Here is a 23738-nt window from a genome sequence, read left to right on the forward strand (position 1 = left end):
GTTCATAGACCATTATCCTGACCAGCCCTCACACTGAAGCTGCAGTGAACCGTATGATTGGCCAATGGATATCTAAAAACAAAAAAAACGATGCGTTTTATTCCATATATCATAGTCTCTCAACTGTATAATCAGTGGTGGAAAAAGTAGAAGTAGCCTATTGGAAATTGGAAATACACCAGTATACAGTACAAATATAAATATACCTCAAAATTGTACTTTAAGTACAGTACTTACAGTAAGTAAATGTACTTTCCACCACTGACTGTAATCAACCTATAATGAATTGCATTTTATAGCGCTTTTCCAAGTGCTCAAAGCGCTTTACAATGGTCCATTCATTCATACATTGGGAGGTGAAGCGGCGAACAGTCGACGACAACGTCCTCAGGTCCCACATCATTCACACACCGATGGTGGCGAGCTCACACCGACCAACTCATTGGAGGCAATGTGGGGTTCAGTGTCAGTGTGACACGGGATTCGAACCGCCGAACCCAGGGATCATTGGACGACCTGCTCTATACCTCGTGAGCCACAGTCAACCTAGTTCCGCTATACTATGGCACAAAACCTGGTTTTACTACAGCACACACACGCGTGTTTGATCTTGTGCACTTGGCCGTGCGCTGATATGGCAATTGGGGCGACGTCCAAGGCACACTGGACACGATACAGTACAAGCACTTATACGTGCTGAAGGCTATACAGTGGAATGGCCAACACACACACACACACACACACACACGCACACGCACACACACACACACACACACACACACACACACACACACACACAGTTTGAGGCCAACGCCGGCGAGACAGATGTAGTGGAAGTGCAGTCTGCAGCCAGCAGCATATCCATCCAGTGTACACGAGACAATATGCCACGGCCGCTGTTGTTCCGCTCCTGACATTTCACGGCACTATATGAAATATTTATTTACGCAGGAAACCCTCAAACCAGAAGCATCCATAATGAATGAATAACGGGCGGATCAAACTAAAAAAAGGTATACCTGCCTACCTCATTATTAATCACATTATTTGGAGCCGAGCGTAAATTAAGCCATTCTGGGCGGGAACCCCCTTTTGGTGTTTTAAGCATTAGGTTATACTTTAGCTATTTAAAAATAGCAGATCTACAAGCTCGTAGCGCAGCACTCGGTGCCGCGCTATGAGCTTGTAGATCTGCTATTTTCTTTTAGAAAAATCGTGAAAATGTGGCACAAATCTTTGAATATATATTCTTTCAGAGCGAACGTTTTTAACTAAAATCTTTGCTACTGGAGGGTCCCTGGAACAACCTATTTTCAGATGGGGGTCAGCGGCCAATTTCATAATTTTTTTGGGGTCCTTGACATGTAATAGTTTGAGAACCATTGACATAGAAACAGGTTTTTCTGAAAACTGTCATGATTTAGAAGACATTTGTAGAATCTGTTCTCACTGGTCTAAATGGGTTAATAATATTAAAACTGATTGAGATTAATTAAGTGTCGTTTGTGGCGGTTAAAGCGATGAATTACAGTGTAGCTTTCCGTGCTGGAAAGTTAATGACATGCATTAATTGCTTTGGATTTATTTTTCCTTCAAGGAAAAGTTGGTCATCCGTCACGAAATAATGTTTGAACCTCATAAATGAACTCCACGTCCTGCAATGAGAACCTGCAATGACAACCACAAGATCAAAGTCACCTTGTGTTAATAGAAAAAAAGTGAAATAGTCAAGACCTCCCCAAAACAAACCAAAATGTTATTAAGTTATTCCACGACAGTGATGTTATTTAAGTACTGTACTTAAGTACAATTTGGAGGTTTTTGTGCTTAACGAGTATTTCCAATTTCCAATACTTTTACTTCTACTCCACTATTCACTATCTCAGAGGCAAATATTATACTTTTACTCCACTACATTTAGCTGAAAGCTTTAGTTACTAGTTACTTTTTTACATTTCAGCCATTTGAAAATAGCAGATCTACAAGCCTCACAATGTGTCGCATTGTGAGCTTGTAGATCTGCTACTTTCAAAAGATTATCATACATTTGAAAACTTGAAATGAGACATTCTGCACAATGATTACTTTTACTTTAAGTACATTTTGAAGCCAATACTATTTTACTTTTACTCAAGTAAACGTTGAAGTATTGATACTTTCACTTAAGTTAAACTTTGAGCACATTTTTTGCTCACTGACTCCATCATGTTTATAAGGATGGCGTACAGCCGTACACTGCAGCCACGGCAATAAACGGCACGCTATCCGTCTGCACTTCCCTGTCAGTCAGCGAGACCAATCTGCATCACATCATCATCATTGAGTCGTAAATCGGAGTTTCCACAGTCAGACACTGCTGCTCTGTACAGTATTTTGCAAAATAAAAAGGCCCTATCTGCGGTAGAGTACGCGCGTGCCTCGCCGAACGAGCGCAACGCGAGAAATAAAGATCTTGAAAGGAACGAGAAATGACTTTGGCAAGGATATTGTCCGAGCTCTACCCCTAAGCAGACCGCACTGGAGGACGGACAGTGCTGTAAATCTTCCACATGCATTAATCACCATCCATCGTGATGATATATTATATTTGAGCTCCTTGTGAGGGAGCTATAAAAATGTCAAGTAAAAAATGTAAAATTAAGATGTGAATTTAACCGACGAAACAACACACTGTAAACAAGTTGTAAGTGGTGGTGGACGCCGGACAAAATCCACATAATTTTTTTTTTATTGTCAACAAGTTAACACTATGTGACATTCCCTCACCGAACAAACTGCGTCAATGCAATGCATGAAATTAGCCTCTAGGTACAGCATGTCGGGCCCCACTAACCCAGCCATACAGCAACGTGTCGGGCCCCACTAACCCAGCCATACAGCAACGTGTCGGGCCCCACTAACCCAGCCATACAGCAACGTGTCGGGCCCCACTAACCCAGCCATGCACCTCTAGGTACAGCAACGTGTCGGGCCCCACTAACCCAGCCATGCACCTCTAGGTACAGCAACGTGTCGGGCCCCACTAACCCAGCCATGCACCTCTAGGTACAGCAACGTGTCGGGCCCCACTAACCCAGCCATGCACCTCTAGGTACAGCAACGTGTCGGGCCCCACTAACCCAGCCATGCACCTCTAGGTACAGCAACGTGTCGGGCCCCACTAACCCAGCCATGCACCTCTAGGTACAGCAACGTGTCGGGCCCCACTAACCCAGCCATGCACCTCTAGGTACAGCAACGTGTCGGGCCCCACTAACCCAGCCATGCACCTCTAGGTACAGCAACGTGTCGGGCCCCACTAACCCAGCCATGCACCTCTAGGTACAGCAACGTGTCGGGCCCCACTAACCCAGCCATGCACCTCTAGGTACAGCAACGTGTCGGGCCCCACTAACCCAGCCATGCACCTCTAGGTACAGCAACGTGTCGGGCCCCACTAACCCAGCCATGCACCTCTAGGTACAGCAACGTGTCGGGCCCCACTAACCCAGCCATGCACCTCTAGGTACAGCAACGTGTCGGGCCCCACTAACCCAGCCATGCACCTCTAGGTACAGCAACGTGTCGGGCCCCACTAACCCAGCCATGCACCTCTAGGTACAGCAACGTGTCAGGCCCCACTAACCCAGCCATGCACCGCCTATAATGTATATATTTATAGTGCCGAGTCACAGAATCTGGCTCTCTCTCTTTTATACACCCGCCGGCAATCCCCGAAGCAGACCGAGACCTGGGAGCGCTTCTGTGCCACCTCATAGCTTTAAACCACTTGTAAACCATTATTTTAAACTTTATAGCTGTTGAAAAATAGCAGATCTACAAGCTCGTATCGCGGCACCGAGTGCCTCGCTACGAGCTTGTAGATCTGCTATTTGTTTTGAAAAATCGTGATAACCGTTTGCAAATCTTTGAATATGTATTCTTTCACAGCAAACGTTTTAAACTCATATCGTTGCTTCTGGGTGGCGTATCCCTGGAACAACATATTTTCAGATGGTTGTCGGCGGCCAATTACAACAGAAATCTGGTCTCAATGGGTTAAGAGAAACACCCGGCCAAGCCCAGAGGTGTGTGATCAAACGTTCATTATGTCACGCCATTCACTTACCACTTGTTACCTATTACACCTTACAGTGAGATGATACTTTAACACCGGCCTAGGCTCCCTCCCTCTCCATTTCTCCATGGGTATTATTAGAGCTTTTAGTAAGATTATGTGAAGATAAGTAAGTAAGTAGCCTTGCCGAGCCATGAGGCCCATAGGGCAGGAGCCTATCTCCGGTTTCTGTAGCGTGAGGCAGCTTAATGTACACCTCCTGGACATGACGCTAGTATGTCGCAGGGACTTACCCCCAATCCAACCCTTTGATGCTGAGTGTCAAGCAGGGAGGCACTGGGTCCCATTTTTAGAGTCTTTGGTATGACCCGGCCGGGGATTGAACCCCGACCTCCCAGTCTCAGGGCGGACACTCTAACCACGAGGCCACTGAGCTGGTTCAGATTATGTGAAGATAGGCTTTTTAAATGAAAGTACTTATATATATATAGTGATGGTGTTATTGATGTATTCTGTGTTTTGAGGGGCGCTATCCCCTCCAATGCATGGTTTTTTAATGTTTGTTTAGAGCACACTTCCTGACGTAAAAGGTTTGCCAGCCAAGTCTATGGACTTTGAGGATATCTGTGCTCTGAACTGAACAATGCAATAGCCGATCCACGAGATCAAACCGCGCGTGGACAGACAGGAGCATGACTCTGTCGCGCGATGGAGCATACATTTGGCATCGTACCTCCCAGGCCACCTCCTGCACTGTCTCTAACAGAACGTGTCTGCCCTCTCACCCCCCCCCCCCCCCCTTCCTAACGACCTGGCATTATTAATTACCCTCACACAGAGGAGGGTTATAAACGAGAGAGGAGAAAGACTGGGGCGTAGGAGTTATGTAGATCCATCTCTGTTAGGGCTGACCCAGATAAGAGCTGAACGGATTGGCATCAGCTGCCTGCTCTGCGCGTTTGTGCGTGTATGTGTGTATGTGTGTGTGCGCGAGTGTGTGCCTACGCGTGCAAGTGTGCACATCTGTGTGGGTTGAAGTGCATCTCCAAGTTAGTATTTCTGTTGTGCGTGTGTGTACGTTTTAATGTTGAGTGTGCATTGAATGGGATTCGTGCATTGAATGGGATTTGTGCATGTGCAAATAAGTACATGCGTGTATGCATGCATGAGTGAGAATGTGTGTGCGTGCGTGCGTGCGTGCGTGCGTGTGTGCGTGCGTGCGTGCGTGTGGGATTACTGCATGAGCAAGTTAGTAATTATACTGTGTGCAAGTTCAATTTGTGTCTGTGCATACTGGTATTTGTTTTGTTGTGTGTGTGTGGGCATGCGGGCGTGGGTGTATGCGTGATGAGCATGAGGATATGTGTGTAAGTGCTTATACAGGACATGAAGTAGTAGGAGGACGGGATAGGATTGTCCCAGTCTTATACAGGACATGAAGTAGTAGGAGGACGGGATAGGATTGTCCCAGTCTTATACAGGACATGAAGTAGTAGGAGGACGGGATAGGATTGTCCCAGTCTTGCATCTTAAGGCCCTGCACTGATAAGATAAGGAAACAACTCTGTTTACACGACTTCAAGGCGGTGAGAAATATTAATTTTCCACGGCTAACACAACAGTCATATTCTCCAGTATAGTACTGTATGCGGTGGTGTATAATACCTAACTAAGGACATTAACTCAAGTACTGTACTTACTGTAGTGTACAAAGTTAAAAATTTTCAATTTTTTTACAATTTATTTTCCAATACTTTTACTTCTACTCCACTACATCTCAGAGGCCAATGTTGTACTTTTACTCCACTATACGCTCATTTGAAAACTTAGTTCCTACTACACTAGTTACTTTGTAGATTCTGATTATTATTACAAAACGGCCATTTGAAAAAAGCAGATCTACAAGCTCACAACGCGTCGTACATTTTAATTACCGGACCTTTTACTTGTAACAGAGTATTTCTGCATTGCAGTATTGACTTACTTAAGACTCTTTATGCCCAACACGTCCCCACACGTCTTTAGAATTACACCGGTATAGGAAGCCCATGACGTCTGGGGACGTTTGGTCTTATATATTTAATAAATTATATAAAACCGGATTGCTAAAATCCTTTTCATCTTTTGCTTGGCCATGCCTTCTCCAGCGATCCTAGACATGTTTGGCGCATCATGCGCTCTGCCGTTCACTTCCTTGTTTACGGCCCGACTGAACTGTCTCTTCTCTCTAAAATGTACGTCGCTCTCCATGGTTTTGATCAAAACTCCAATGTTCTGTCCTCATTTCTGACGTAACCTATAGCCTCTCGTTTGGAATATTAACGCTTCTAAAGCGTTAATATTCAGAGAGTAGATGTGACAGCGTGAGGTAGTAAGATTATGCCTCCCGGGTTTAGGGGGGGTAATGGAAGGCGGGGCTTTTTCAGAGTAAAGTCTGCCTCATCTGCTGGTCACTTTAGCACCTTTATTTTGAAAAGTTCCTGTCAGGCTTCTATCCCAGGTAAGGATCCAAAATGCAGAACTCACGGACACAAGGAATAAACTTAAAGTCTTTACTAGGCAAAAGTAGAAATCAGGTACACCTTACAAGGCAAGAAATAATGAATACACAAGGCAGAGCAAACCGATAAACCAACAACCACATGAGAGCATCAAGGGCTATATATAGACTAGGTTCATTAGGGAGCAGGTGAGGTGAGACACACAGGTGGGCCCAGGTAGTCATCAGGGCAGTGGATGAGTGGGTGTGGCACAGACTGTGGCCAGGGCTGTGACAGTTCCGGCACACTGGAAGTGTTAAGCATACAATTTGAGCACTTTTCCCACCACTGTACAGTATATTCGCCAGTACAGTCCTGCACATCTGCTCTCGACTCAATTATTTGTGGGGTTTGCTGCAGTGTTTTGGTCGTCGGGGGAGCGAGGAGCGGGCGATGTACCGAGTTAAAAGCTCACCACTTAAACTCTGATTGTTTAATGATGTATGGGCTCCTCATTAAAAACCATGTTGGGACCCTGCTTTGTTCCGTTGTTTTTGGCCCGTTTTCAGTTTGTTGGACAGAAATGGGTGAGTGGGGCTCTTTATTCGAGGTCTGCTGGCAGACTATGGTATGTGTGCCAGATATTTGTGTTATACATGTATATTTGAACGTTGTTTATTTAAATGAGTTTGGGCCAGTGCATGGAGAACAGTGTGAAACTTTATAATGAGGCTGTGTGCTCTTCCTCCTCCTGGGCATATATCTCTGATGTCTGGAAGGAACCACCTAACTCCAAAATGTTCATTTTCTTCAGAAAAAGAAAAAGAAAAAAAACCCATCCAGTCGAGTTCGGAGGTTTTTGTCAAAGCGCTTTTTAAGATTGGTGCCGGACATTTACGGTCGTCGTTCAGGCTTCCCAGCCTATGATTAAAGTTACCTTTGAACAGCCACTGCACCTACCGCTGAGTTGGTTGTCATGAAAATCCACTTTAAAACGTTGTAATCGATTGTCGTAGAGTTGAACAGTATTCCAAAGTGGCGATCACAACAAGAGACCAGACGAGGAAGCTGCGCGCTGCTCGGCAGCTTCCCCATTGTAAACAATAGGGACTCAATTTCCCATAACCATTTGCACGCCAGCGCGACGGACCCCCCCTCAAGGACGCCCTGGGGGGTCCCCCCAGACACCACTTTGAGGACCGGCGGGGCTCCATCACAAAAGAAACGCTAAAGAAACACTCGGCAGTGCAGAGATTGAGGACACTGGTTCTAATCTGGCAAGCTTTTCATAAATCCTTCCTCCCTCTGCGGACGGCCTTGCCAGACGCACACACACACACACACACACACACACACTGCATGGTTTACACTCTCGGAAGCGTCACTGACACACCATTCCTCTCTGTCTTTCTGTCCGTGGACAGTGGACCTAAACATCCCCTGTTGACTCCATTCCTGCCCAGTGGTGGGAATAAGTACTTACATTTTGTACGTGTAAAAGTATCAATACTGCCATATATAAATACTCTGTTACAGGTAAAAGTCAACAGAATTCAAAATTTACTTGGGTAAAAGTACAAAAGTACTTGGTATCAAAATGCACTTAAAGTACCAAAAGTAGAAAATACTCTTTATGCAGGATGTCTCATTTCAAGCTTTCAAATGTAGCTGAGCATTTGCTACATTGTAGCAAATGTAGCTGAGCTATATGAAACCCGAGTGCGTTCACGCTCCCCGGAGGTTGGCCGGCCCCTGACAGATTTTGCTCAAGCGCCAGGCACCCCTTTTTGGAACACCGAATTAATCGGGAAAAGTCTCCTTTGCATACAAGACACAGAACCTCATAAGCTTGAAGCTATAGCTCTAAGGGCATTAATTCATGCTTTCCTGGGTGACTCAGCCACAGATTGTGGCTGCCAAAATGTTAAAAACATGTATTTAATGAACTTTTAAACTTAAAGCTTTCTCTGTTGCTTCCAACACGAACACATCCTTACCATGAATATACAATATAATACGCATTTCCCATTTCCCCCCCTCCCTTTACAATGCCCGGTTGGTTTGTTCCGGTGTATAGCTATAGAGGGTATGCGTGTGAGATCATCATCATACGCGGAAGTTATGCGGAAACACCTACTGAGTGGCAAAAAAAAACCTACTTTCTGGCCTTGACAGGCCATACATCCAAACAGAAAAGTCCTATCTGATTGCATTAAATGACGTTAAACAATTACAAGTTAAAATCACTTTGCCACTCACTTTGCCTCTCGATTTACCACTCACTCTATGCATGCGCATACCCTCTATAGCTGGCCGTCTAGACTCTCATGTCATGTTTGTGCTCTTTCAGTTTTTTTATTTTTTATCCAAGCCCCATTTTCATGCTGTCCCCTCGCCCTCCGCCTCGTCCTCAATGCTCTATCATCTTCCTTTCTGCGCTAATGTGCCTCTTCCATCATGAACTCTCCTGGCTTTGTTCCTCTGGCCTTCACAAATGACTGCTTCGCCACGGTGCACGTTACAGATAAGAGCTCTCTCTCTCTCTCTCTCTCTCTCTCTCTCTCACCACTGACATCAATAACACAATTATACAGTAACAAAATAGCGCGGCGCTGATGTGCGCCGGAGACAGATCTGGGGCCAGTCGGCTGTATCTGCCTTCCTGCCTGCCTGTCTGTCTGCCTGTCTGTCTGTCTGTCTGTCTGTCTGTCTGTCTGTCTGTCTCGTCGCCTCAAGTGTATGGTAGCAGATGGGAAAACCTGCAGTGATTATGTGTCTGTGTGTGTGCAAGCGCGGGTGCGCGTTTATCTGTCTGTTTGTCACGCCATATTCTGAGTACCACAGACGAAAAACAGTCTAAGTCCAAATTTCAGACTGACCCCTCCACGAAAAGGCCTCGTTGTCCTGAACCCTTATCTATCATTTATATATTATGGATCAATAGTGTGGACTTAGACTGTTATTCGTCTGTGGTACTCATTGTCAGATCAACACAATGTTGAAATGTTTGCTCAAAGAGGAGCTTTTGGCTTCGCTAGATCCATCGAGATGGCCTGCACGGAGGGGAAAACAAGGTATTTTTTAGTACATTTACTTAAGTACATTTACTTAAGTACATTTACTTAAGTACAATTTTGAGGTACTTTACTTGAGTATTTCCAATTTCGAAAATCTAATCAAAACTCTTTTCAGAACCAAATGAACAGTATACAGTACGCACATAATTTAATGTCCATATATGGCCTGGACACCGTTGGTGTAAGGAAGACACTGTAACAACGTCGATCTAATCAAAACGTAATCATACCCAGACTATCTCAAACATAAATAAACACACAGTCAAGGAGCGTCGAAGTGTTAGAGCAAGAGAGAGAGAGAGAGAGAGAGAGAGAGAGAGAGAGAGAGAGAGAGAGAGAGAGAGAGAGAGAGAGAGATGGAGAGATGGAGAGATGGAGAGAGAGAGAGACATGGGTCGTGCTTCTTCACTCAGACAGTGACACAGGGAGGATTTTGGGGCTGGAGAGCTGCTCCTGCATATTTTACAGCCTGCTCTGTAACCATCTGCTACCTTGGCTTACACACACACACACACACACACGTGCACACACACACACACGTGCACACACACACTCACGCACGCAAGCAAGCATGCACACACGCACGCACAGAGGTCCAATAACAACCTGGAGTTTGGTCTTCAGCTCATGCACCTCTCCACAGTCTCCCGCTGTCAGTATCGTCACCTTCACCAGGTCCCCATGGAAACAAGTTTGTAGCAGACACACATCACGGGTGCCAAACGTAGAGTTATATATTTATATCCGGAGAGGTAACCGGAAATCCCTGCCAATTTGCTTGTATGGAGTTGTGCTCACCCAGCGCATAATATAAGGTATAAGCCTTGCCGAGCCATGGGGCCCATAGGGCACAGGAGCCTATCTCCTGTTTCTGTATAGCGTGAGACAGCTTGATATACAAGTACACCCCTAGGACATGACACTATATGTGGCAGAGACTCTTGATGCTGAGCGCCAAGCAGGGAGGCACCGGGTCCCATTTTCTTCGTCTTTGGTATGACGGGGATCAAACCCCGACCTCCCAGTCCCAGGGCTAACAACAGATAGCCATCCAAAGCAAATGTGAGTAGCCCTTCCACTAGATCGAATCAAACACATTTATATTTTCATCCCCGCTGTAGCCCCCTGCACGCTATCACTGTGAGGTTAGGCTATCATTAGCATTAGCGCACACCGTTTACCTCTCGCCAGAAACGTTTACATGTCGGGAGCGATGCGAGACAAAGTCACAAATGACATCCATGACTTTGGATGGAAGGATGGATGACCACCAAGGACAGCGATCGTAGTTTCCGAGTTAAGGAGCTTCGAAAAATCCTGCTTGTAACCGAGGTAAATGCAGAGGAGTTGTAAAGATCCCATAGCTGGTGGTGACGGAGGCGTTGCATAGCAACCATACCAATGTTAAAAGCTGCTTACGGGCTCAACCACTTCATATATGGAGTATACGGGGGGGTACAAACATGTTCGTACCTGGCTGATAACGTCCCATAGCTGGGGGGTACGAATATATTCCTACTTTGCAAAAAAAATTGTTAACCGCTAATCGATTACTCGCGGTTAAGAAATTCTTCAATTAAATCAAGCCTTAACTACAGCATATTAACAGTGCCAAGCCTAACTATTATCATTCATCATAATCATAAATAATGTTTGCAGGTGGTGGCCATGTGTTGCTTGTTGTGTGTCCGTTGACTATGCTTACAAAGAGCCCTGTTGTCGCTGTAGGCAGAGCCCTGGTAGGCAGAACACTTCTGCATGTCCAAAACTTGGAAAAGAACCAGAGTTCCAAATGGATCCAAACATAGTTTATTATTTAGTCACAAGCTCTTGTTAATACTTAAATATTTATAAAAAACCCAGAGAGACTTAACCCCGTTCAACCTGCCATCCAAATTGAAGTGCTTGTGTAGCATATTGAGTGGTCTATGGATTTGTGGTTGCTTAATATACAACTCTTGCAAAACGCCGATCGACAAGGTCACAACCCCGTAGCCTTGCAATGCATTGTGAGCTTGTAGATGAGCTTCCTGCTGGCCTAGCGGTCCAGGCACATACCGCATAGGCTATAATGCACCCGGACAGCGTGTTATTGCGGGTTCAAATCCCAATCCTGACAACCTTTGTGGCATTATGTCACTCCCCGTCTCTCTCTCTCTCTCTCTGTTTCCTGGCAATCTCCACTGTGTGTACTACTATAAATAAAGGCCCTCAAATATATTTAATAAAAAAGTATCAAACACAACACCTCAATAAAATATTGTATTGAAAAAGGTGGAATTTGGAGACACAAGGTTTTCAGCCCTCAACAATATGCCGTTGCTGTCCGGAAGAAACCACCCAACGCCATTTTTGAGGATTGAGGTCTGTGTGTTGGTTAAAAAAGATATTGAACAAATGGAAAGTATTAAAAAGTTCTTCAGCGAAAACCTCCTAACTCCACTTGAGCTGGATGAAAAAGTAACATTTTGGAGTTAGGTGGTTTCTCCCCGACAGCAGAGATATATTATAGCCTAAACCAGCAGTGAGTCCTGGACAAGTATTATGTAACACAAAGGATTGTGTTGGTCCAGGACCAATCATCCAGGATAGGACAGGCTACTGCAGCTCTGCCAGTGTACTGTATTTATCACTGCTAGTCCTGTCAGCTCCACCGTCTTGTTCTGTGGTCACTGTTTAACCGCTTGTGTCTCAATAACAATAACAAACTCCTTCCTCGTTGTGGAGAATCTGCCGTTATTGCTGCAAGCCATGGGCGTCGGGGCGCGTCTAATAAACAAGCTACCTCCCCGCCACCGAACAAACTAATTAAAGCCCTCTATCATTGACGAAACAAGCCATTTGGAATATAAAAGGAGGCCGGGTGCCCACGAAACTGTGTAATTTCTTATGATAACTTAAGTATAGTTTGGCCTCGCATGGCTGAAAATAGACTTCATAAACGGCCTATAGCTTCTAACGTGCGTCGTAATATCCGGAACAGCCTTTGTTTGAAATGTTAAGCCGCGTTCACACCGTCAGAAGCCGGAAAAAAAAAGCACGCAAAAAAAAAGAAGCTATTAATTCCAAGCTTCAAAACTAAAACGCTGGTATGCATAGAGATAACATGCAGGGAGCTATAGAAGCAAGAAGCTGCTTCTAGCTTCCTTGATGAATGAAGCATTAATGGTGCATTGTTAGGTATACTGTACACAGCGAAGTTAAATGATCCATTTGTAAGTCAAAGTCTCGAGGACTGCGCTGTGTGTTTGCGTTCCACTGAGACAACACCACCACGAGGAGCACAATGCACCCTGACCGCGCTGCATCGATCCACCGTCGTCTCTTATCACGCGTACGACTGACAGCGGCAGAGAGAAGAGGGAGAGGAGCACAGAGAGAAGAGGGAGAGGAGCACAGAGAGAAGAGGAGCACAGAGAGAAGAGGGAGAGGAGCACAGAGAGAAGAGAGAGAGGAGCACAGAGAGAAGAGGGAGAGGAGCACAGAGAGAAGAGGAGCACAGAGAGAAGAGGAGCACAGAGAGAAGAGAGAGAGGAGCACAGAGAGAAGAGGAGCACAGAGAGAAGAGGAGCACAGAGAGAAGAGAGAGAGGAGCACAGAGAGAAGAGGAGCACAGAGAGAAGAGAGAGAGGAGCACAGAGAGAAGAGGGAGAGGAGCACAGAGAGAAGAGGAAGAGGAGCACAGAGAGAAGAGGAAGAGGAGCACAGAGAGAAGAGGGAGAGGAGCACAGAGAGAAGAGGGAGAGGAGCACAGAGAGGAGAGGGAGAGGAGCACAGAGAGAAGAGGGAGAGGAGCACAGAGAGGAGAGGGAGAGGAGCACAGAGAGAAGAGAGAGAGGAGCACAGAGAGAAGAGAGAGAGGAGCACAGAGAGAAGAGGAGCACAGAGAGAAGAGGGAGAGGAGCACAGAGAGGAGAGGGAGAGGAGCACAGAGAGAAGAGGGAGAGGAGCACAGAGAGAAGAGGGAGAGGAGCACAGAGAGAAGAGGGAGAGGAGCACAGAGAGAAGAGGAGCACAGAGAGAAGAGGAGAACAGAGAGAAGAGAGAGAGGAGCACAGAGAGAAGAGGAGCACAGAGAGAAGAGGAGCACAGAGAGAAGAGGAGCACAGAGAGAAGAGAAGCACAGAGAGAAGAGGGAGAGGAGCACAGAGAGGAGAGGAGCACAGAGAGAAGAGGGAGGAGCACAGAGAGAAGAGGGAGAGGAGCACAGAGAGAAGAGAGAGAGGAGCACAGAGAGAAGAGAGACAGGAGCACAGAGAGAAGAAAGAGAGGAGCACAGAGAGAAGAGGAGCACAGAGAGAAGAGGAGCACAGAGAGAAGAGGGAGAGGAGCACAGAGAGAAGAGGGAGAGGAGCACAGAGAGAAGAGGGAGAGGAGCACAGAGAGAAGAGGGAGAGGAGCACAGAGAGAAGAGGAGCACAGAGAGAAGAGGAGCACAGAGAGAAGAGGAGCACAGAGAGAAGAGGAAGAGGAGCACAGAGAGAAGAGGAGCACAGAGAGAAGAGAGAGAGGAGCACAGAGAGAAGAGGAGCACAGAGAGAAGAGAGAGAGGAGCACAGAGAGAAGAGAGAGAGGAGCACAGAGAGAAGAGGGAGAGGAGGAGCACAGAGAGAAGAGGAAGAGGAGCACAGAGAGAAGAGGAGCACAGAGAGAAGAGGAGCACAGAGAGAAGGGGAGCACAGAGAGAAGGGGAAGAGGAGCACAGAGAGAAGGGGAAGAGGAGCACAGAGAGAAGAGGAGCACAGAGAGAAGAGGAGCACAGAGAGAAGAGGAGCACAGAGAGAAGAGGGAGAGGAGCACAGAGGACAACAGAGTGGAAGATCAAACTATAGCAGTAATGGAAAAATCACACCCGTGTGAACTGAGTGGTGCAACTCCCCAAAAAAAAGGTAAAGGGCCAGACCAGTGTCAGTACAGTATAAATGTATAAATGTCTATTCACAGCTTTTAATTCAGCCATGCTGTATATATAGCAGCAAACCATTACCCCATGAATGGCTGTATTTATAGATTGTTCGTGTTATTTTCTCTGTGTTCATTAAAACCGAACTCAAGAAATAAATAATGAATCAACATCAGGACCGTTTTCGTCTAGACTTTTCAAATCCATATGTGCTTTGCAATGCACGCACGCACGCACGCACGCACGCACGCACGCACGCACAACACACACTCATCACAATGACAAACAATTTGACAAAATAAATAATCAATAGTAGGCTAATAGTGTATTGGATTACCTGTCTCAAGCAATGACTTTCATATTGCACTGAAATGAACGGAAACCATTGGCTTCCTCGGAAAACAAAACAACATTTGACCTGGTATGCCTTGGAAAAAATGGTTGGCAGACATTCTCTACTCCTCCCCTGTCCCATTCTCTCTCTATGTCCCTGTCTCTGATGCTTGTAGATCGGCTATAGTTCCGATGCTCGGCAACCACACGAATACACGTACGTACAACTTCACTGGGGGGGTGCATACGTTGGTTAGACATTATACTAACGGTCCGACAGGCATTAGTCCGACAACACCACCGCTCCCGAGTCCCACGTGCGTGGCCGGTTACAACTAACACCGGGGCTCCACCGGGCGTGTCAGCGTCGCGTCTCCGTCACCGTCAGGGAATGTTCCCTTTTTAATCAATGAAGGGTGGCTCCACTGCCCGCGTTGTGCATTAAAATTGCCCCGGTTCGTTTTTTTAACGTAACGCGTCCGGTGGAGCCCCGGCGTAACCCGTGGCTGGGTGAAAACTCACCCGTGGCTCCTGAAATGCATGGCAGGTTAAAACACGTGGCTTCCTGTGAGGTTAAGGGTTATAGGGTTGGGTTTTGGGGTGTTGGACTCATGCATGTCGTTCTGTTAGTACGTCAGAACCAAACACACGCACCCACTTCACTGGACCGAGTCCACTCCAACGTGGGTGATGGTGCAGGCAGGAGCCAGCTGTGGACAGCAGACAGTAGATGAACCTTTTTCTTTTTGTGCGTGGAGAGAAACTGTGACAATAAGGACAATAAGGAGTCACGATACAGTGAGCGACGACAGGGGGGGGAGGGGTTAAAACAAAACAAAAAGAAACATGGTGAAGAAGGAGCATAACAGCATGTCCAGACTGAGCAGACTGACTGAGGTCGGATGAGAAAGAGGCAGGGAGGGCGAGTCAACACGGGATGGGTACCCATACCTCTCGTGAACAACGTTGAAGCTTTTTTTTGGGGAACCCCCCTATCGGCCACCAATGGCGGGGTGGTGGTGGTGGTGGTGGCGAGGGTGGGTGGTTTGTTTGACACACACGTGACAACGTGAGACAACATGCGGATGTGAACTTCAGTACCTTTTAGAGTGCCTTCTGAAAACCGTGAACTCAGCCCAGGAACCATAATATCTATAGAGGGGGACGAGACCGGGTTAGTATATAAGAGAGAAGCAGCAGCAGCAAAAGAGGAAGAGAAGATGGATGGATGTGGGGATATTAGTGTGTGTGTGAGAGAGAGAGAGAGAGAGAGAGAGAGAGAGAGAGAGAGAGAGAGAGAGAGAGAGAGAGAGAGCGAGAGAGAGAGAGAGAGAGAGCAAGCGACAGCAAAATAGCGATGGAGTAATAAGGCCAGCGATGAGAGAATAAGCCAAATTCCAATACCCAAAAGCTCGGCCACTCGAGCATGGTGGTGTTACGGTGAAATGAGTGACCTGGAATATGTGACAATCGTGTAGACATCACATAATGTCAGCGTCCGAATGTAAATCGTTGCAGTTTGTTTATTAGTTATGAGTTCAACCTATAGCGGTATTTAGGCCACATATTTAAAGACCAGCTCCATGTAAGTTGTGTGAAGTCAACAAGATGGTCACATATTCCAGTAGGTCACCAATTTCACCATAACACTGCCATGCTGGAGTGATCGAGTGTGAGTGGGCGAGTGGGCGAGATTTTGGGTATTGTTAAGAGAGAGAGAGAGAGAGAGAGAGAGAGAAAATGAGAATGAGAATGAGAGAGAGAAAATGAGAATGAGAGAGAGAGAGAGAGAGAGAGAGAGAGAGAGAAAATGAGAATGAGAATGAGAGAGAGAAAATGAGAATGAGAGAGAGAGAGAGAGAGAGAGAGAGCAACAGGGAAATAGCGATGGAGTAAGGCCAGAAGGAAGCGATGAGAGATAAGCTGGCGTGGGTATAAGAGCTCTGTTGTCTTTCCATGAGATTCTGAGTCCAGTCGTCTTGATTAACGCTGTTCACTTTCATCCTCCATTCAAGTCTGGGGGGATTCTTAAAAACCAGAGGTCTCTCCGACAACAACACAACAACCCTTCACTCTTAAACGACCAAAACTTGGAGCACCTAATAGGGTAGTTTGTTCTCAAACTTGGAACCCCGTAACTCTGAGAGCGTACGAATGGAACCAAAATGGGCCCGTGTTTCAAGGACCCCCATAACTCTGAGAGCGTACTCAGAGTTACAGACCCGTATAAGGGTCCGTTTGGTAGGGTCCCCTGCACCCCAATTTGAGAACCACTAACCTTTTGAGTGAAAAAGAAAAAGAGAGAGAAAATGTAACCTTCCATTTTGCTCTTTTTCACACTTGCCTTTTCTCACTACGGCTTCCATCTTTTGGGTCCTCAATCTGAATAGCCATTTAGTCAAAATATATATATTAAAAAAAAAGGAAATATGGTTTCCGAGCAACAGAAAAATATCAAGCTTGGAAATAAAAAAAACTAAGACAAACTTTTCTACCAAAAAAATTGTAGCAAATAAAAAAATTAAAAGGAAACGGGTGAAATCAACTCGTGATTATGGAAGGGCTCGTGTGCGCTCGGGGGGAAAAAAGGTAAGCAAGTGTACCTGTGATGTTTTCGTAAAACCATGTGGTATGCGTGTGCGTGTACGTGTGCGTGGGTGTGTACGTGTGCGTGTGCATGGGTGTGTGTGTGTGTGTGTGTGTGTGTGTGTGTGTGTGTGTGTGTGTGTGTGTGTGTGTGTGTGTGAGAGAGAGTTTGGGTGTGGCAGTTGCTCTGTAGGGTCAAATACCCCCCTGGCACAACGCCTCCTGGGGGAAAAAAAGGAAGAAAAAAAGAAAAAGAAGAAGATCCACGTCCATCTGTATTTCTCAAGAGATGAACATACACACATTTCCCGCTGTTCCCAAGATTTTAACGTATACACAGCAGGAAATCATCAAAAGCCTTATTATCTGCTATACAGTGAGCGCGGCCGACATAACATCCACTGCTCCTATAGGGAACATTTTACAAAGGCACAAGATTGCCTTTGGAAAAAAAAAAAAAAAGTAGATGGAGGAAAAAAAGTCCCCAAAAAATTCCAATGCAAGAATTGGGCAATGCTTCTATATTTGGGGTGTATAGTATAGGAGAGCAGTGGAATCAAATAATAGAAACCAGACCTCCGGTCTTGTACTACCGAACAGCATGCAGAAGAGGAGAAGGGCCGCGGGCGGGGCGATCTACACGCGGAGTTCGACCCAAGCATCAGGGGTTTTTTGTGTGTTGTTTTTTTTTCAAATAAAAATAATCTCGCCCTCCTCAAACCCCTCCTCCTCTAGCTATATAGCTCCGTATGCACACTAACACCACTACCATGCAAGCCCCCCGTCGCCCCCCAACACCGGGCGGGCATGCTCCCAATCGGGCCGTGCCCCAAGCGAGCGCGAGCTGCTGCTGCCTACTACACAGGCCAGGCAGGGCGACGCACAAGGGAGGGGGAGACCGAGGGAGGGGGGAGGGGGGGGGGGGGGAGTGGGGGGGGGGGGGGGGGGGGGGATTCTAAAAGCCTATAATAACCGCCAGCGGTCGTCTGTCCTCGCTTCGTTCGGTGCCAGGACGGGTGACCGCCGCAGGGGCGTCTACACGAAGGGAGGGAGAGGGTCGATCGGAGAGGAGGGAGGGGAGGTGTACTCAAGGCGTATAGCGTCTCGGGAGGGGGAGGGGGGGGGGGGTCTACTGTAGCGCCGCTCAAAGGGGGGTGTGCGTTCCTCCAAAAAGGCCAAACCAACTTAAAGATAAACAGGCTCAAATCAAGCAGGACTCAGAAAGATGTGGAAAGACTACCGACCAGCAAGCTCCTTCTCCTTACTCCGTCTCTTTTTCTCCATGCGCTTCAGCCGCTTCTCCTCGCGGATCTTGGCCTCCTCGGCCTCCTGCGAGCGCCGGCACTTGTGGAAGTTCTCCACCACCACGCCCACAAACATGTTGAGCACGAAGAACGACACGATCAGCAGGAAGGAGATGAAGTAGAGCAGCATCCACGGGTTGTAGTTCATCTGCGGCTGGAGAGGACAGAGACAGACAGAGTGTTACTATCATTGTCCTGGAGAGGACAGAGACAGACAGAGTGTTACTATCATTGGGCTGGAGAGGACAGAGACAGACAGAGTGTTACTATCATTGTCCTGGAGAGGACAGAGACAGACAGAGTGTTACTATCATTGTCCTGGAGAGGACAGAGACAGACAGAGTGTTACTATCATTGTCCTGGAGAGGACAGAGACAGACAGAGTGTTACTATCATTGTCCTGGAGAGGACAGAGACAGACAGAGTGTTACTATCATTGTCCTGGAGAGGACAGAGACAGACAGAGTGTTACTATCATTGGAGTGGAGAGGACAGAGACAGACAGAGTGTTACTATCATTGTCCTGGAGAGGACAGAGACAGACAGAGTGTTACTATCATTGTCCTGGAGAGGACAGAGACAGACAGAGTGTTACTATCATTGGGCTGGAGAGGACAGAGACAGACAGAGTGTTACTATCATTGTCCTGGAGAGGACAGAGACAGACAGAGTGTTACTAATATCATTGGACTGGAGAGGACAGAGACAGACAGAGTGTTACTATCATTGTCCTGGAGAGGACAGAGACAGACAGAGTGTTACTAATATCATTGGACTGGAGAGGACAGAGACAGACAGAGTGTTACTATCATTGTCCTGGAGAGGACAGAGACAGACAGAGTGTTACTATCATTGTCCTGGAGAGGACAGAGACAGACAGAGTGTTACTATCATTGTCCTGGAGAGGACAGAGACAGACAGAGTGTTACTATCATTGTCCTGGAGAGGACAGAGACAGACAGAGTGTTACTATCATTGTCCTGGAGAGGACAGAGACAGACAGAGTGTTACTATCATTGTCCTGGAGAGGACAGAGACAGACAGAGTGTTACTATCATTGTCCTGGAGAGGACAGAGACAGACAGAGTGTTACTATCATTGGACTGGAGAGGACAGAGACAGACAGAGTGTTACTATCATTGGAGTGTTTTCAAACGGATTTTCATGGATCAAAGGCGCAAATACTTCAGCGTATACTAGTCCAAAGGTAATTAAACAATCCCGGCAGCCTTGGTATATGTCATATATATTATAAAGCCGTCAAAGTGTTAAGTCAGAAATTAGGACAGAACATCGGCGTTCTGCCGTCTACCAATTTCATCCAATCAGAGAGGTAACTCTCACATACAGGATCAACAAGGGAAACAGGAAGTGATGACACGGAAATGAGCAGAATTTGGAACTGGAACACTATAACATTTAATGATAAATGGCTACTCTCTCCTGATTGGCTGAAATTGGAAACCCACTTTCTATTTTGCTTTAACTAAAAATATTATACCCTACCTTTAATGTTACTCAAGTAGTTATTTGACCTGTTGAATTAGTTACTTGGTCTAAACAGTAATACATTCTTACTTGACTTGAATTCTTCAATAGCTAAAACATGATAGCTTAGGTCAAAATGTAATGCACGTGTGTGTCTGTGTTTGTGGTAACAACTGTGCCCTGTACGTACAGTACGAGACACATGCTTACCTGCTGGTCAACGCCTACTGAGTCCAGTCCGTCATACATAATGTCCACCCATCCGTCCTTGGAGGCCAGTACAAAGAGAGACATCAAGGCCTGACGTGGGGAATAGGAGAGAGGAGAGACGCAACATGGTCAAAACCAGCACAGGTATGTAACGAACGTTAATCCTCAACAACTTCTGACTTTCTCCACAAAAGTTTGTGTTCATTTTGTGTGTGTGTTTTGTATGTCCAAAACTGACTTTTCAGGAGAAGGGGAAGAAGGTAAAGTACCGGTGTGTGTTCCAGTGCATCTAATGACCATGTTGATTAATTGAATACAATGGAAACTTTATGGGATAAATGTCTGACATTTCTGTCTAATAAAGTATTCAAACAATCAATCAATTATTTAGTAAAAGCTATTTTCAATACTCCAATATACCACTTTCATCTTAAATCTTAAAGAAAAGAGCTAAAATAGAGGGGCTTGGGGCTTCAATTTAGGTAAAATATTATGTATAACGATATACAAAAGATGGTCAAATAATATATTTTAGACACCGAGGCCCCTTTCCAACAAGGTTATTGAACCAGTTCAGTTCTTTATTCCCATCTAATATTGAACCAGTCCAGACAGACAGAGTGTTTCCACTGAAAATGACTTGGTTCAGAAACCTTAACGGAACAGGAACCAGAAAATGGCCGCCGGTTCAGTGAAAGCACCAAGGTTCCAACAATCTAGATACGGAACCAGTTCTAGAACCAAAGTTATTTTGGTGGAAAAGGGTCCAGAGTGGATGCCCTGCGGTCTCACCTGGCCCAGGTTGTCAAAGTTGTACTTGTGCCTGTGCCACTTGTAGTTGGCCCGCATGCAGTCCGACTTATTGGTGATGTTCCTGACGTCCTCTCCTTGACACACAAAGAACTTCCCCTTGAACAGCTGGGTGAAGAAAAAACACAAACAAAAGCCAGCCAGTTAAAAGCTGCACTCAATTTACAATTTCAATTCACAATTGGCATTTAGCAGCTACAGTATGCATGCTCTTTTTTTAGTTTTTCTTAAAATTTGTATCCCTCGATTTTGTAACCCATTTTTTCACCCCTGTGCCAATGATCTAATATCTAACCCTCCGCCAACCTAGTCCCCATATATTGGGGACATGGGGAGAGCAACGGACTTGAACTCATGCTTCCTTCCTGCCTGAGTGTCCAAGTTGCTCCTTTACACGTGACAGGGGGGAGTTTCCCTGGTTGGACGTAGCGCGTGGAAGGAACACGTTATTCCAACCAGTTCCTTTCCCCTCCATCAGGCGCCCCGGCTGGCCAGGGGGAGGCAGTTTGTTTAGAGACTAGGATTACTGCATGTTTTTGTGGGGGTACCTACCCTAGGGGACATGGGGAGAACATGCAAACTCCGCACAGAAAGGCCATTTCGCCAACCCCGCCTCGGGTATGGGCACTGATGACGCGGAGGAGGAAACACACCGCCAGTACCACAGTATGCTCTTAATTGACCGTTAAGACCTGTGGCCGATTCTACAAATGCATTCTACATTGGTAGTAGTCACACTTTCAAGATTTTTCAAAAATGTTAAATAAATAAAATAAATAACAGATGTACAAGCTTTGAGCTTGTATATCTGCTATTTTTGAACAGCAGATATCTGTATATAGTGTGGTACGCCTATATCTTGTATTGTACATCTGCTATTTTTTTGGAATAGCCAACGCAAAAGAAATCTAAAATGACACAGTTGCTTTCCCGGTTTTAATGGGTTACAGTATTCTAGGTAAACGCGAGGTAAAACATCAATCACTGTAACTTTCATTGTCCTAAACCCAAGATTCACACCTTGGTCCGCCGCGGGAAAAGTGCTGACATTTTCACCACTGAGATAATATAGAGCTAGTGAGTAATGGTCAGACAATACAAGGGCTAAATTCCTCAATAGAAGGGCAGGGAGAACAAATGCGTTATCTATATTGTATTAACATATACTGTGCACTACAAAAAAAACTTTAAATGTATAGCAGTAGCTTTCTTCCACAGCGACTCGCACTTTAACGTAAATCCGCGCTGCAATGCACAATTAGATTAGATTCACTCTATTATCTATTATCTCTGGGAGATAAGTGTGTGTAATAGTCACACTGCACTGGAAGCGAAGCCGGGAGGGACCTGCATGCGTTTCACGGTAGTTTATCGCAGAAGCCCGGCATGAGGATGATTTAATAGATTTTGGAGCAGTTATAGTTTAACTATACAGAAGAGTGAACACTATATAAAAGCCCATTCTCAAGTGGCGGCTTCCGACGATTGCTGTCCAGGCATGCTGTCCGTATGACCATTAGCCCGACACATCTGTTAGACGGGTGGGGGGGTCATTCAGAGACACACACACGTGTGTGACATCTGACATCCAAGGACACAGATGTCAGATGATTTAATAGATTTTGGAGCAGTTATAGTTTAACTATACAGAAGAGTGAACACTATATAAAAGCCCATTCTCAAGTGGCGGCTTCCAACGATTGCTGTCCAGGCACGCTGTCCGTATGACCATTAGCCCGACACATCTGTTAGACGCCGGGGGGGGGGGGGGGTCATTCAGAGACACACACACACATGTGTGTGATATCTGACGTCCAAGGACACAGAGCCCATTAGTATAGATTGGTCCTTCATGGGCTGAAGGACTATTACGAGAACCCCATACTGTAAGTGGGTCCCAAACTGGGTCCCAAAAAAACTAGGTTCGGGACCCATTGGTGGGTCGCGGACACATTTTTATGTGGGTGCGCATGCACGCGTATCCGACACACCCAACGGACCGACATGTGGAAACAGCGGTCGGAGGACATCGGCCTTTAATTAACGTTTTTTGTCAAAAAAATAAAATAAAATCTAACAAATTCCATGAATTATAAAACAAATGTTTAAGAAGTAGTGAAAATAGCCGATCTACAAGCTCACAATGCGACGCAAAGTGACGCATTGTGAGCTTGTAGATCTGCTATTTTTTTTACTAGTTTGGGTCCCGGGCAAAAGTCATCATTTTATGAGAGAACTGCATAGAATAGCCTATATTCGTCCGACGTATACTGTACAAATAACTACATTGACTCTCTCCGGGTGTGTGCCTATACACATGACATCGTCCCAGTGAGGAAGGTGAAGGATCATGGGATATCATTTGTCATTGTCACTGGTCATTAGACTGCAGCTGGGTCAGATAGATGAGGGTACAGTTTCCGCCTCAGTCAGTCATCAGGGTCGTCACGCTTTTCTGGATTCCCATTTTTAAGCCTGTCCGCTTTCTCC

At 46.0% G+C, this 23738-nt stretch overlaps 1 protein-coding gene across 1 annotated transcript in view; it reads right to left on the bottom strand.

Moving 5' to 3' along the window:
• Positions 1-23738, bottom strand: part of cacna1g (calcium channel, voltage-dependent, T type, alpha 1G subunit) — a gene marked incomplete at its 5' end in the record, with an annotated part of 243541 nt that overhangs the window by 52474 nt on the left and 167329 nt on the right. Inside the window, 3 exons of the mRNA XM_079492215.1 lie at positions 18702-18894; positions 20439-20528; positions 21231-21356. Of these exons, the coding sequence (XP_079348341.1) occupies positions 18702-18894; positions 20439-20528; positions 21231-21356 (409 nt within the window). The remainder of the gene's footprint in view (positions 1-18701; positions 18895-20438; positions 20529-21230; positions 21357-23738) is intronic.

This window comes from Electrona antarctica (genome assembly GCF_951216825.1).
Source record: "Electrona antarctica genome assembly, chromosome: 22".
Classification (NCBI taxonomy): domain Eukaryota; kingdom Metazoa; phylum Chordata; class Actinopteri; order Myctophiformes; family Myctophidae; genus Electrona; species Electrona antarctica.